This window comes from Fistularia commersonii, chromosome 3 (genome assembly GCF_037954325.1).
Source record: "Fistularia commersonii isolate RoL2024-O1a breed Wild chromosome 3, RoL_Fcom_v1.0, whole genome shotgun sequence".
NCBI classification, from domain to species: Eukaryota; Metazoa; Chordata; class Actinopteri; order Syngnathiformes; family Fistulariidae; genus Fistularia; species Fistularia commersonii.
Genome location: NC_141286.1, coordinates 14,517,433 through 14,533,004, shown reverse-complemented (window position 1 = coordinate 14,533,004; position 15,572 = coordinate 14,517,433). Strand labels below are relative to the sequence as shown.

The window sequence follows — 15,572 nt, the reverse complement described above, 5'->3', positions numbered from 1 at the left end:
CTGCTAGAAACTGGGTCAATCCGTCTTTGTGTTTCCCTTCAGGCACCATGTGCTGCAGACATTTACTACCAAACCGCCGCCACGTTTCCAAACACACACACTCATTATGTGACACCAGAGCTCTGAGTAAAATGTGATGACGAGGTCGAACCTGCAGCAGCTTCGCTGAGAATGCAAGCATATAGAGAGCCACCACTAATTAATCTTCGTCAGATGGAAATCTATTTCTTTGTTCCTGTAAGGCTCTACATCTAGAGGCTATATTCCAGTGCTGATGACTGGATTGCATCATTCTTGACAATTCTCAAGTTATTTCTTATTTCCTACACATAAAACACTTTTTTGTTTTGACAATATACTTTATCCCTCTTCTCTTTTCCTTCTTATCTTTATTTTTGTGTTACATTATTAAAGAGGTTATTGCCAATTTTCTGCTAAATTGTACAAAGCGCTATCTATCTATCTATCCATCTGTCTATAGATATGTGAATGTACCAACCCCCAGATTTGCTTTTAACACAGGTGAATGGGAAATTCTACATAATCTATATATTATTAGCAATATTTTTATGTACCCTCCTGTGTTCTAGGGTCTAAAATGAATTTACTTAATGCTTTGTGTCTGAATCAAAGTTAATGTATTTCTTTATATGTGGTCCTGTGTGCGGTGAGCCCAGGTGAAACCCAGCCTCTTGTCCAATGACAGCTGGGATTGCCTCCAGCCTGACCACCACCCTGAGTACAGAATAAGCAGTATGGAATATAAAAGAATGAATGTAAATTAAAACCAGTGTTATGTTTCACCTCATCAGTAGAGGCTTTCTGAAACTCTTCATTCTGTTCCTTATCCTGCAGTATCATTTCAGAACATACAACAACATTCATACACAGGTCAAAGGGTTATATTTACCAAACATCCAACATCACATCAGATGATTTCCTACAGTAAATGCCCTAATTTAGTTATTCTTTAAGAACATAATTCATGCATTATTCCAAATCTGGTTATTTTCCCCCAAGTGACAGGTATTTAATTTAAATGTAATATTTCTTTTTTTCTTGATCATTATTTTGTAAATTCTTCTCATATCAATCAAATAATATAGTATCTTTGTGTTGACCAATGTCTGTGTCTTTTTTTTTTCAATATACTAGTCGTATGTCCACAAGTTTTTTCCAAATGTTGTTATATTTTATTCCTTAATTTTTCAAGTTGTTTTTTTCCAATGTTAAACAAAAATGATCTATTGGTTTTCTCCTTAAAAAAAATACAAGGAAAAATTAATAAATTGGTTGAAGAAAGGAAGAATAAAAAAACAGGAATAATCTTTGGAATGTCTTCAAAAATTATCCTCATATATGGAAAAAATATATAAAAAGCATGGTTAAAGTCAACCATTATGTCTAAAAATAATGAGAATTTAGATGAGATTTGGATATCAGGATGCACAGGATTTTTTAAAAGGGTCATACCATACAATACCTCTTACCATGAACAAAATTCTGTTGGAGGCAAAAATGAAAAATGCACCAATCGCCAGATGGACAGACACATAATGTAAAATGAGTAGAGCTGCAACACGATAGTGCTAAGGTCACGGGAGGAAACAACGCTGCTGCATCAGGTTACAACATGTCTGATGTCCCGCTCTGTCAAACTACAGTGTAGCTCCAACATGTCTGTCTCCCCCCCGTGCCCTCTCTCTCTCTATCAATCCCCTACCAATCCTCCTTCCCCACCATCTTTGTTCTCTTACCTCCGTCTCTGCGACCTCGCCGTCTGCATCATCCCTGCATCCTCACCACTGATTCACTCTGACACACAGCAGCAGGATCAGGGTTTCGCTTGCGCATGCACACACACAGCACACACACACATACAGCTTCCTCTCTCTGTTCCCCTAGCAACAGTGGGACCAGCATCACACCTCCTTTAGCCCCGCCCGTCCTCCCCTCGTCATGTCTGCATGAATATTTCAGCCTCCACTGAAGTGAGGATACTCCCCTCCCCCAAGATAGCGTACATGTTTACACAGAGGCTGTGAGGGCACCGTGGGTTCTATAAAGCAGTGTGAGGACATTTAGCCACAGAAACTGTATCCAGTGGCACTGATGATGCTCACAGAACAGTCATTTTATACAATCAGGCCAAGGACATAAGGACCTGAAGAGGTCACTAAGACACAGGGAAGTGGGTTCCAGATATCAGCAAAGGAATTTACACTGATCAAAAATTTGCAGAAACTGAGATCTAAAACAAAATTTAGAGACGGATAAAATGTTTAGCAAAAAGTTTCAAAGTCAGGGAGGAGGCTTAGACAATGGAAGGACATTTAGATGCAGTGAGAACAGCTTGTGGCTGGTAAAGGAAAATCTGAGTTAACCGTCTATGAGATGAAGGGGAGATAGATAGATGGATAGATGGATAGATAAATAAATAAATAAATAAATATCAAAGACCTTTGGTAATTTTCACTTGATAAGAGATGAGGCAATGAAATCATGAAAGTGAAAACTGATTTGTGACTCTTTTGGGGACAAGGTCGAAGAGAAACATCCATTAGGATTAATGCTGATGGTGAATCTGGTTACACAACAGTTGATCTGACAGATACGTAACCAGTCAGAGAGACAGCAGATGTTGCCTATGTTGTTTTGGGACAACCATGTGATTGAACTTTAGCTGGTATCAAGAGATGCATTCAATATCAGATGCACATCAACAACAGTTTAGCAGAAACCTTCTGCTGCATGCAGAGTATGGATTCTGTTTCTGTTACACTCTTGCAGATTTTAACCTGAAAGCTTGGGATTATGGTTAGGCCGAACTCCAGAACCTATTATCTCTGATGATTCTATGACAACTTAGTAACACAATCTTCACATGAGAAATGTGATTTTTTTTTTTTTCTGAAATAAGACCTATCTTTGACATCTTTAACATGAAAATCTGAACTGAAAGTCGCAACCCTGTTTTAATGGAATTGGCATTTAATGGAATGGCATTTCTCTGGTGAATGAGTCAAATATAAACTAAAATCAAGGGTGGAATCCCTGGATATCAGATAGATTATATAAACAATTTTGACCTTCATTATATACAAAATATTGTTAGCATGTATGACACAAATAGTGTGAAAAGCCAGTATCAACATAAAACTCTGGGATGATCATTCTTACTTCCCTAATCTTATTGTTCCTTTTTGAAAAGAAGCAAGTCGGCCTTTTGTTAGAAAGATCATCTGCACATCACACAGTCTCAAGATGAGAAGAGAGATGCCTTTTTCTTATGAAGCTAGAGATACTCCTGCTCGTTAGCTTAGCAAAACTTGTCTTTTTCTATGTTAAGTGCTTGAGTCGTTCCACCATGTCACAGATCCCAACAATCTTGTTTATCTCCTAAGACAGTTAAAGAGCAGCCAGAAAGAACAAGTAAAATTAGGAGATGTAGTCAAGGAAGACAGCCAGTAACATCAAAATATTTACCATTACATGTCCCTAATAGCTGTAGCTGCAACACTCTAGCTGAGCTAATGTCCCTTGGCTCAAAATGACCGTTATCAGGACTAGTTTTCCCTTTAGTAACAAGAGCCTTAGCCAATGCGACTTCTGTGTAAGGGGTTTGTTCTGCAGAACAGCCTAATGTTTTTCACCATGCTTGAGAAAGATGCTAGCTGTCACTCAATTAGCAAGAAGATGGCTTGTGATAAATACATGTTTATTCAGAAGTCTGTCACAAGAGAGACATAAGATAGTTTTAAACTTCTGTTTCTGCTGGCCTTTGACCGAATATCTTCCTCACCTGTCCTCGCTGTCTTACGATTCCATGCCTCCTCTTCCCTACAGTTCTTTGACCCGCACCTCGAGCTCTTTTGGCCAGAGCTTTGGACACCACTGGGGCTCCAGCCCCCGTCTCAACCTCCTGCCCTCCCAGATCCTGGTTGTGGTTCGGCTCCAAAGTCCGGCTTATCCGATTCTTGAAGAGGCTGTGAATCGTCAGGACAGCAAGGGCGCAGAGGACATACATGATTGTGTCCCACCTCACGAACAGGTCCAGGTCAGCGGGATAAATACCTATGCCTTTAACTCCATCCTACCAGAGAAGGAGTTCAGATCTAATCCATAACTCAGAACTGACCATCCACTCTCATCTTAATCTCTGTCCGTTGTGAGGATTTACGCCGTCCCGGTTCCACCCTGCGGATGCCAAACAACCGATAAACACTGGACTTTGTAACCAGATACTGCTGGTTCAGTTTCTGGATGAAACCCAAGTCACTTAAAAGGCAGTAGGTTGGATCCTTAGAGGGAGTGTCCAAGTTTGTCAAAGGTTTGGAGGTTTGAGATAAAAGAATGCAAGACAAACCTCTGATTAAAAAAATACTAAAACAAAATCTGCTTTAAAAAATTTGAAGTGTTGAAAACGTAAAAGAAAATCATGGATTTTTTTGTGCTTAAAATAAGCTCGGAGCTTCAAAAATGAGAAAATACTGCTCATCTGTCACGTTGAAGTTTGTAAAATATCCAAATTTAAGAGTACTCAGAGTCATCAGTTCGTAGAATACAGCCTGGCTTCAGGAAAAGTTGGGTTTTATGATTGAAAATGTCAGGAAAGCTCAAATCCTCTTGCAGCTTGTCGTCTGTCTCCTTGTGGAAGCTTGGTTAGCTTGTTAGCATTTGTTACTGGGTCTTTAGCAGGCTGTTGGCTCCAACCTGCTGCTGATTGGACAAGGCAGAGGGTCCTATGTCAGCTCCCTCCCATCCTCCTTTAACGCTCGAGAGATTAAATCTGCAGGTTGAAGCTTCACCTCCACTGAACTCATATTACCCCCTCACTCCCTGTCAATCCAACCTCCCACCCCCGCTCCCTGCAACCATCTGCTGGAGGATGAAAGTGATGATGTAACATGTGATGACACCTCAGAGCGCACTGATGCCACAGTTTGACTCTCCAACTGCTAATTCGACGCCGGATTTTAGCTGCAGTTAAAATTTTGAAGTCAAAAGTGAAAAAAGATAAACCATTTAAAAAACACCCTGGAAGGTTTGAAAAAAAAAATATATATATTTTTATCCTCTAAGAGTAAAAATGATTCCCTCCATAACATAAGTAATACAGAAAAAAATTGTCTGTTAACACCTCAACGTAAAAGTACTCACACACACACACACACACGCGGCCATAATTTCTTTCAGCTACTTTGAAAACACTAGGGAAAAGCAAGCCTGATACTGACAGTGATAATACATTAAAAACTTGTGAGTTTAACAGTTTGTCTTGTATCTGACAGAGCCAGTAAACTGGTGTGTGTGTGAGTGTGTGTGTGGGTGGGTGGGTGGGTGGGGAGGGGCGAAGCCATGTGACCTCAGTGTATGGAGTGCGGCTGTAAAAAATTGTGGCTAAGCAGGAACAAAGCGGACGTTTTCCAGGCCGATGAGTCCTTTCAGGCTCCTAATGAGGGGCCTCAGAAGAACCACTTGCTGTCTTTCTTCAGAGTTATGGTTCGAGTCGTCACATGACTCTACCATCATGCACAAGAACAGAGTAGGTCACTAGCTCAAAGTTAAGAGCTGTGTGATTTTGGTATAAATCTTTGGCATATGACAGCTATAGTTAGATAACTTTAGATAACATCTCCCTGATTACTATTTTTTTACTCTTTAAAAATCCCACTAAAATATTTGGGGGGGGTTCGAAAGCTCTGAATGAATTAACTCCACTTCAAGTCCAACTTATAAACAAATCCCTATTTTCTGCACAGTTAACTAACTTTATATGTTGTTTAGTTGAAATAATTTTCCTCATAACTATTACAATCACAATTGTAAACGCTTAATTGTAATCTGCCAGGATAACTCTGGGTTTCAATGCTCCGTTTGCTTCTCATGGTGAATTTGAATCTCAGTCGTTTACTTACAACTTCATTCATTTTGACTGGAGGTGACATAAAGGTTATATCTGTGTGTGTCTCAGGCACGCTGATGTCTCTAAGAGGCTCAGACCCTCCAGATTAAAGCAGATTAAAACAAACATGTTCCACTCCATTTGAGCAGCAGCAAGATCAATGTCCAGGGATGGAACAGTGAACCTGAGTGTCTATAGGCATCAAACACACCAGACATTCAGCAACTGAAGTTCCAATGCACGATCTGCTGTCACACTAAGGCCTCCTCTTTTTTAAAATTCCATGACTGGTTATCTGATTGTCTTACACTAAGCTAGGAGTACAGAAGTGGAGACAGGCCTAGTGGTATTTATCAGGTTTGATTTAATCAAATCTACTGTTTTCAGTCTGATTGTTTAATTGAATGCATTTTTGTCCAGTCTCTGTCAAGATTACATTAAAGGTAAAATCAAAATAAAATGAATATTAGAATGGGGAAAAACATAACAAAAACCAGGCAACTCAAACCTCATCAATTCTGTTCCAGGTCTACTATAGTGAAGCCCTAATTTGTCACTGCTCTAGACTATGGGTGAGCCAAGATCCAGTTCCAGATTAACCAATGCGTAGGCCTAGATTTAACCCATATTACAGTGAGATGTCAGGTCTTGTTCAGCCCATATTAAGATCTGTTTCTGGCTCACTGGAAGACTCAGGCAAAGCAATCAATCATTCAGGCCTCCACTTGGGATCCAGATGTGGTTCTGGTTCTTTGGGCTCAAATCATGTGTTTCTTTACATTGCGTGTTTGATCTGAGTATCTGAGAAGCTTGCAGTTACTGAAGCTTCAGATTAAGTAGCTGCAACTCCCTGTCTATAAACCAAAGACGGAGATTTTGACCCATGCCTCGCTATTTTAGGAGCAAATTATAGGGTAATTAGGTGCGCGCACACACACACGCACATGCTTGAAAAAGGCAAAATGAAAGAGAGAGGCGGTGAGTGCGGCAGGGAGGAGGTGGGACACCCTTAGTTTCTAAGCCTCTTCGGCTTCCGTCCGAACTATTTTTAAAACGACCTGACAGAGCACAGAAGAAAAAGTACCCTCTTGCTTAATGCAGCCCTTAGTCTGAGGTCTGATGAAATCCATTCAGATTGGATCCTGCATGAAGCTATCAGAAGTGAACACCTCAAAGATGAAGTAATGATAAATATAACCCAAGCAGCACTAAGAGTTGGTTCGGCATAAAAAGGCATTTAAAAAAAACACTACACATGTGCATTTTTATTTCTTTTTTTTTCCAAAAAATACATTCTTACCAAAGTTATAATTTGTTGATAAACACAGATAAACCGTTGATAAACGGTTGGACTTTATCAACTTCAGATGGTTCTGCATTTCAACTAATTCAATTTCCTTACATTTTTAATAATATATATGACTAATCTTGTTTTTGAATCTTGTCATTTATTAAGTAACTGGTTCTACTGTATTTTCTTGAAATAAACATACTATTGCAAGACTATTGGAGTCATTAGCTTTAGATATTGACTGTCAATCCTCACTAATTACAACACATTTCAAACAATATCAGAATAATTGGGCACAAAATTATCATCAAAGGCTCCCTCTAACTCTGCCTGTTCTCTGTAAATGACTTGTGATTGGACAAAGCTTCATGACTTAATGGAGGCTAACATGGATCAGAGAGGAAGTCTAACATTTAAGTTCATCCACTGCAGCTGATCAACCTGATGTTGAACTGTCTGTCCGTCCGTCCATGCGTGTGTGTGTGTGTCCGATGATGCCAATCCTGCCAATCTCTGAGTCTTGCTGTGGCTGTAGACTCCAATCCTACATGGTCTGCCCGCAGCCAGAGCTGGTGAATCTACAGGTATGGGGTGTAGCTATAGTGCTGGCTTAATGTCTCCTTGCGCGTTTCTTCATCCATCTATCAGTTCGGTCCTCCTCTAGTCTGAGCTCACCTAGATGGCAGAGCCTCTGCCAGATGGGTTTGATTCAGTCTGCAAGTTATCATCAGGATTTTCGGTTGGTCTTTGTATCACCTTTTCTGGCCACCAGCAGAGCGGTGGTCAAAATGGACCGTGGAGAACTTTCCATGGCAGATGATCTTTGGGCATCCTGATGACATGGCCAACCCAGCGGAGCTGGTGCTGGCTGACTGTGGCCTTGAAACTGACGCAGTTGTTCTTACGGAGTATCTCTGTGTGTATCTCAAAAGAAGATCCCTTTCCATGCTGCAGTCACTGGAGAGGAAGCTGCCAAGGTATTTGGTCTGAGATGGTGAAGGTTGGTGGGTGAGGTTAAAGAGTAGCTGCCCACTGGCACAGTAACTCAGCTTTTGGTACATTTACAGAAACCCAGTTTGCCACAGACACTTGCACCAGCTGTGACTACAGCTTGAAGTGCTTCTGGTGAGTGGGCCACAACTGCACCGTCATCTGCATACTGTAGCTCGATGATGTGCTCTGAGGTTATTTTCGTGACAGCCTGAAGCCTTCTGATGTTAAGAAGGTTTCCTTCAAGCCTGAAGTCCACCACAATCCCGCTGTCATTCTTGATTTTTTTCACGTAGCAGCAGTGCCACAGATAGCAGGAAGATATTAAAAAGTACTAGAGCAAGAACACATCCCTGATCCACACCATTACAGACCCTGAAAAGGTCAGATTCCTGGCTTCCCGTAGTGACACGTGCCATCATCCCAGTGTGGAACTGTTGAAGTGTAACAAATTTTCTTGTGCAGCCAAATTTCAGGAGGATACACCATAGGAGCTCCCTGCTGAAGGTGTCAAAAGCCTTTGATAGCTCAATGAGCGCCATGAAGAGGTCCTGGTTTTGTTTTCTGCACTTCTCCTGAAGTTGCCTTGCTGAAAAGACCATATCCACAGTGCTTCTGTTCCTTCTGCATCCACAATGTGATTCAGGCAACAGCTGCTTAAAGATGTTATCCACTAGTCTCTGCACCATGACCAAAACTTTGCCGGCCTCTGGGGGTGGATGGCAGGGTGTATTTTCACATGGAGCTTGGTAATTGGTTGATGGTCTGTCCATCACTCTGTACCTCTCATTGCATGGGTAAGCAAAACATCTTTTATATCAGAATGTTTCACAATGATGTAGTCCAACAAGTGCCAATGTTTGGCATGTGGCTGCATCCAGGATGTTTTGTGTTGATTTTTGAGCTGGAAGAGGGTGTTTGTGATGGTCAAGTCGTGCTCAGCAGAGAGACTTAACAGCTGCAGGCCATTATCATTGACCTTAGCAATACTGTGAGCCCCAATGACTCCCTTTCACACATTGCTGTCCCTCCCCACTCTGGCATTGAAATCACCCAACAAGAAGACTTTGTCCTCCTTGGGTATGTTACAGAGAGCTACATCTAATGCTTGGTAGAAGTGGTCTTTTACGTCATCCTTCGATGAAAGAGCTGGAGCATAAAAACTCGGAAGGGTGGCATATCACTTCTTGGCCAGAGGGATCCTTAGTGACATAAGCCTTTCACTTATGCCAACTGGTGTTTCAGGGAGTCTTGGTAGAAGTGTGTTTATTATTGCCAGTCCCGCACCATACTGATGCTATCCTCCTGTTGGGTTTCCCTTACAAAAGGTGTAACCCTGCCCTACTTCCTTCAGGGAGCCTTCATTAAGGAACCTGGTTTCACTAAGAGCTGCAATGTCCACAATGTAGTGGTTAAGTTCTGCTGCAATGAGTGCAGTTCTCCTCTGTGGCCCGTCAATCACTCAATCAGTGTCCAGGAGGGTTTGTATGTTCCATGTGGCCAGTTTGAGTGGGATTATTTTCTTCTGTTTATTTCAAATGCCGGGTGGAATGTCCCGATAGGTGCAGTTCCATATTTAAGATGTTCTGTGTGGGCAATTTTTAGGCCACCTTTTCAAGGCCTCTCCCTAATTGGGGTAAGCAGTGTGGCTCCTAAATAGGGCTGCTTAGACGCACAGGGGTCTGCCGGGAGCAGCTGCCAATGACCATAGATAGCCCTGTGCCGCTGGTGTGCAGGGTTTTGACCAGGAGTTTCCAGCGCAGTCAGACCTGCTCCTGTCACCAGACACCTCATCGCCACCAGACTTCCACGATTTCCAGTTGCTGGTCTATTGTGTGCCACCAGCACGATGCTTCTATGTTGGGGTGTGCGCCCTTAGACTTTATCTCCTCACCCACAAGGCAGAGTGGCAGAGGTTGATAAGTGCCAGGGCAGATCCACTAGGCTGGGCCTGCGTACTATATCTATGGGCCCCCTGCTACTCCCAGATCTCGTGCTGAGTTGGCTAGTTACCATGTGCACCACAAGGAGGCCTGGCAGGAGACTCGGTGATGGAGAGGCTTTGTACTGGCGGGAGATGGCTGATGCATGAGTTCCTTCAAGTAACTTACCCATTCGCCACACGGGCAAAAGGTGATAGGTAGCAAGCAGGCAGGACATAGGCATGCACCTTCCCTCTAACTGCTGCACTAGATGCTTCACAACACCCTGTATTCAGAGAACACACACGTGCACGCACGCACGCGTGTGCACACGCACACACACACACACACAACAGCTCTACAGCAGCCTGACAAACTACTATTGCCTTACAGTAACTTGAAAGGAGCTACTTTGTCTGGGCACCCAGCAGCAATGACAGCAGCACCACCTGTTGGACGCCGGGGGAATCGCAAGGATGCAACGTCTGGATTCTATCAGCACGTTACATAATCCATAATCCACACACACACACACACACACTTCAGCAGAACCAGTGCCAGTTAAAACACAAGGACACACACAAACTGTGCTTGCTAAAGCAGATATTTAGACAAACAGTCCCTGCTGCAATACAAAGACATACAGACACAAGGAGCTAGTTCGAAAGCACATACACAAAATCACACACACACACACACACACACACACACACACACACACACACACACACACACACACACACACACACACACACACACACACACACACACACACACACACACACACACACACACACACACACACACACACACACACACACACACGTTGAATTTATGACATCTTTAGAGTTGCTGCGTGAAGCCACGATGACATCACTGCCAAGATTCTGAAAAAGGCACAACCACGCCCGGAAACTCACGTCTGACAAGTTGGTCGAGTCACATTGCTTGGTTGAGCTGAAACATGCTCATTCGTTTTAGTCAATCCCATCATCAATGAAGAGAGAGACAAATCGAGAAACTTTTTCAATTACTAAGTAAACCAGTGAGTAGCCTTCCCACAACCTTCCTCACATCCCTGATACGAAACTTCTTCCTCCATGTTTCAACATCTGCATTCAACCACTTTCCCAGAACTTTCCAGGTATCTGCCACAAAGACAGAAGTTCAAATCTGATTAACCAGTAAATCAATTCACTGCAGCAGTTGGACCTCGTGATCCTCCACCTTTAATGAAGGAGCTAGGGAAACTGAAGGTTGGGCTCCCATCACCTTTCCAGGATTTTTCCTGGACCTTTACAGGACAATCAAGCTCCCATGACAAGCACTCCTCTATATGCATAATCTTATAAAAAGGTTTTTCAACCAAATTCAAAATGATATGAACATCAATTACTCAATCATCGCAAATGCTGGCATTGCTGGTATTACTAGCCTGACAGATTTATTCCCCCTAAGAAAACACATGACTTGTTTTTCAGGATATTTAACTTTTTCTCCTGTTTCCCCACTTGACTGAAGTGAGTGGAAAATTGGTCAGATGAGTCCAATGTTTCCATGAGATTTGGGGTCAAGTTTCACCTGTTGCTCAGGCTGAGAGCATGTTGTGGTTACGTGCCATCATTGGGATGCCATGCACAGGGTCTTGGAACCTCACTTCACCAACAGCTGGACAAGGTAGCACCCAAGAAAAGAAGAGCTATGATCCAGGAGGAAATGTGTAACCTTGAGGAGGAAACATGAAGGTAAAGGGCAGTTTAGCTTGGTGACCAGGGAGCCTGGACTATAAGCAGCCTACTGCGAAACACCATTTCATGGGACATAACAGTAGACCTGGAAAGACTGCAGTTCCCCCAGGTAGTCTAGACAACCCTGAAGCCGGATTTAGTACTGTGGTAAGAAGAGGCGAAGCACATCATTCAAATCTAACTTACAGTCCCATGGGAGGAAGGATGCAATTAAGCCTTTAAAAGAAAGAGGGCAAATAGCAGGACCTCTCAGAGAACTGCAGGGGGAAAGGCTGGCAGGCAAGGCTGTTCTCTGTCGAGCTAGGCTGCAGAGGGTTCCCTGCACAGACAGTATGGAAACTGCTCACAACCATAGGAATGACAGGAAGGGAGAGAAAGATAGCAGCTTGCAGGATGGGGGAGGCAGCAGGAACAGGAGGGAGCTGGAAGGCAGGAAAATAAGATGGTCAATGATTTGGCCACCACTGTTGACCCGCCATTGGTGTTACAGCTCAAGGTCAAAACACCTGATGATCAAAGGGCACCATCTGGTAACATCAACTGCTCCTGGCCACGTCTCCATTCACCAATAGTGAATGAAAAGGAGGAGAGGAGGAATTGTTTGATGGAGATAACTCTGTTATCTCAAATGATTGGGCAACTGCTGTTGCAAGCCTGACAGGATCCCCCCACCCACAAGAAAACACATGATTCCTTTTTCAGGATATTTATTTTTTTCTCCTGTTTCCCACTTGCTTAGCGTAAGTGGAAAATTGGTCAAATGAGTCCCATGTTTCCATGAGCTGTGGAGACCAGTTCCACCAAATATGTACGTCACTTGATGTTTCAAGATTTTCATGGTTTCATTGTTTTTTTTTGTGTGTTTTCTTTTCTCCATGTTTGTTTTGACAAAAATTGATCCTCTGTGCTCCAGGTTTGCCTGAAAGAATTGACACTCTTCAAAGTTTTATTTAAAAGACAGTAGCTGTTTAAATGTTTACTGCTGTATAGATTCAAAGTATGATTTTTTTCACATCCGAATTCAGTGAAAAACAAGCCACGTTAATGTCATGATGAACTAAAACACAGACCAAAATATACCATCCTGCCCCAGCCCTGCATCTGACCATCATAACATCTCAAAAATATAATCTAATTTATCAATTGTATAAAATTACCATCTTATTTAAATATATTTTTCCAAAGTCACAAAGAGACCGCGTGCTCTCGCCTAACATGAATTGTGTCGTGACACCGCAAGGGTGAGACAATGGCAGATGGGACACAAAAATAGTCATGGTGATAATCAGTGTCATATGAGAGAAACCCCAGCTTTGAAACTGCATTCCAGCAATATCAGCAGAAAACCATATTCCACACTGAATCCAGAGAGGAGGAAAGTCTCCGTGTCTGATGAAGGACTGGTGCGTCACTAGAAGAAGGTCTAGTTTCCACGGTCACCTCAGCAAATTTTTACTTCAAGAGTACCAATTGAAAACTCAATCCATAAGCTCTTTAGAAACCCTGAGCTACCGGAAGAGAAGGGAACGGATGCCAAAATCTCCTGTGGCCAACATGTGGAACTACAAGTACAACCTCAGCCGAGACCTTCCCCTACAGACTTGCACCAAAAGAGGAGCAGTTGTAAAAGAGTGATTAAATTCTGTTGAGTCTAAAACCCGAGAAACTTTCCTAAAGTCATGCATCCTGACAATCTGAGAGCACAGAAGGCAGCAAAGATTAAGTCTTATTTCATCTATTCACTGCTAATCTGAAGTGAAGGTAACTTTTCCTGTTTTTTTTTCTCTATAATTTTCAGTCATGGATCATTTCCCTAAGAACATTAGATGATTGTTTGCAAAATTTTTAGCTGATTACTTTCAGAATTATCAACAACTTATTAGCCACTTCTTATTAAATTTCTTGTCATCCAATGAAGTTAATGGCGACACAAATGCATATTATTGCTATTCAGGCTTAACCCTCTCAGGCTCAAATTAAGTTGTGGCGTAATTAGCTAAGTAGCATTTAGCTGTCGCAAATCTGCAACATCTGCCTGGAGAGGGTTAACAATATACACCATTGTATAGGCAATTGATTATTTGCACCATATCATAATTTTATCCATAATTTCCAGCTCCAAGCTGTATAAACTTGAATGCTTATTGTATTTAATGCAAATCAGGTAATGTGTATTTGTGTAACGAGGGAGAGAGTGGCCTCAGGTGATCAACACCCTATATCAAGGTGTGCAACTATTAGTGTGCATAATAATTCTGCACACTAACAGTTGCCTAATAATGGTGTACATATAGATACTCTCTTAAGAAAACCATAAACTTTTACTAATAAATGCTCAGGTTTGAGGGCTTGTTAACTTTTGGATTGACCAAGAGCGCTGTAGTTGCACAGACAAAAATAATCCTCAAAAATACAATTTGCTAAATAATTGTACACAGTGTATTTCCTATAATAGAACCATTTTCATATTCATATTTTTTTAACCACAAAGCAAACTCAAAAAGCTCAACCACATTGAGATTTTTTTAATCCAACAATCAACAAATACATCCTCTTTTGAATCCTTGAACAGCTAAATATTTCAACCAAGTGTTAAGGTGCCACAGCCCCTCCTCAAAATAAAGCAAGTGCATCAGCTTTATTCAGCTGGACAATACTGATCCTTTGAACAATTTTACTGGTAATTTTAATGTAGAAAGTAATTTGCAAATATTAAACAGACGGCTGGTTTAGGGCTTGTGAACGAGGGCAGACCCTCATCTTCTGAGGCATTTAAGATCCTTGTCTCCCTCCCACTTTCATAAAGGATGACAGTTAAAATGCTTCCTGCTGGAACAGATAGTTTTGTGTTGGTTCTGCAGACGAAGAAGAGGGGGAAAATGCTTCCTGCTGCAGGAACAGGGGCTCAAGTCTTAGGAGGTGTCTGATTGGCTGCTTTGGCTACTGGAATGTGTTTATTACTGACATGCCATCCCTTTTCAATGCAAGAACAAACAACTGGAGCTCTGACTCAGAAAGTCATGTTTTCTGTCAATCACTTTCACCAGCTGTGACCCCTGACCTCATGTTACATTTTGAACCCTTAGAGCTTCCACCTGGGATCTTACATGGTCCTTTGATTTTTATATTGAACAAACTCACTGTGTCTCATTAACATGTAGTTTTTTTCAAAATGTTTTTTTTCTGCATTCAGATACTTTTGGCTATGTATAAGTATATATAAAGGTAAAATCTGAGGAATTAACTTTTTTGATCCATGATGACTTTCATTTTTTTTTTTTAATTATTTCCATCACCATCAAATTTTTTTCTGGGAAATTTGTGGTCAAGATTTTTAAAATACATAACTTTTTACAAAATCAATCAATTTAGTGATTAATTGAGCATTTCATTTTCATTCTTATCATAACTGCTTTGGGACATATACAGTTCTAAAGGGGTAACATCTTGCTTTTATTTGGAAAATATCTCAAGTTATCTGTAGGTTTCTTGCTATTCTTCTTCTAAAAAAAATCCAATATAGTGAAAAAGTAACTACGAAATTGAAAAACACTTAAAAACTAAACCGTTTGTTTCCAATAGTCAGATATTTTCAAGACTCAGATAACAATCCTCTGTTCTGTCCTTGTTTGAGTCTGTTCTAGACTCTTACACAGTTTGTGTAGATCTCTGTTACGCGAGAACGAATTCGACCACCTGACGAGTTCTTCTTCTAC

The 15,572-nt window shown here is 41.5% G+C and overlaps 1 protein-coding gene across 6 annotated transcripts in view; it reads right to left on the bottom strand.

The window, feature by feature from the left end:
• Positions 1 to 15,572, bottom strand: part of kifc3 (kinesin family member C3) — a 41,483-nt gene that overhangs the window by 24,106 nt on the left and 1,805 nt on the right. For 3 of the 6 annotated variants that reach the window (XM_086143744.1, XM_086143746.1, XM_086143745.1), the window contains exon 1: positions 3,803 to 4,654. The exons of 2 other annotated variants lie outside the window; for them this stretch is intronic. In XM_086143744.1, coding sequence (XP_085999870.1) covers positions 3,803 to 4,027 — 225 coding nt within the window. In that variant the 5' untranslated portion in view covers positions 4,028 to 4,654. Of the gene's footprint in view, positions 1 to 1,757; positions 1,906 to 3,802; positions 4,655 to 15,572 lie in introns of those variants that run through there. One more of the 6 variants, XM_086143747.1, reaches the window with a different exon arrangement.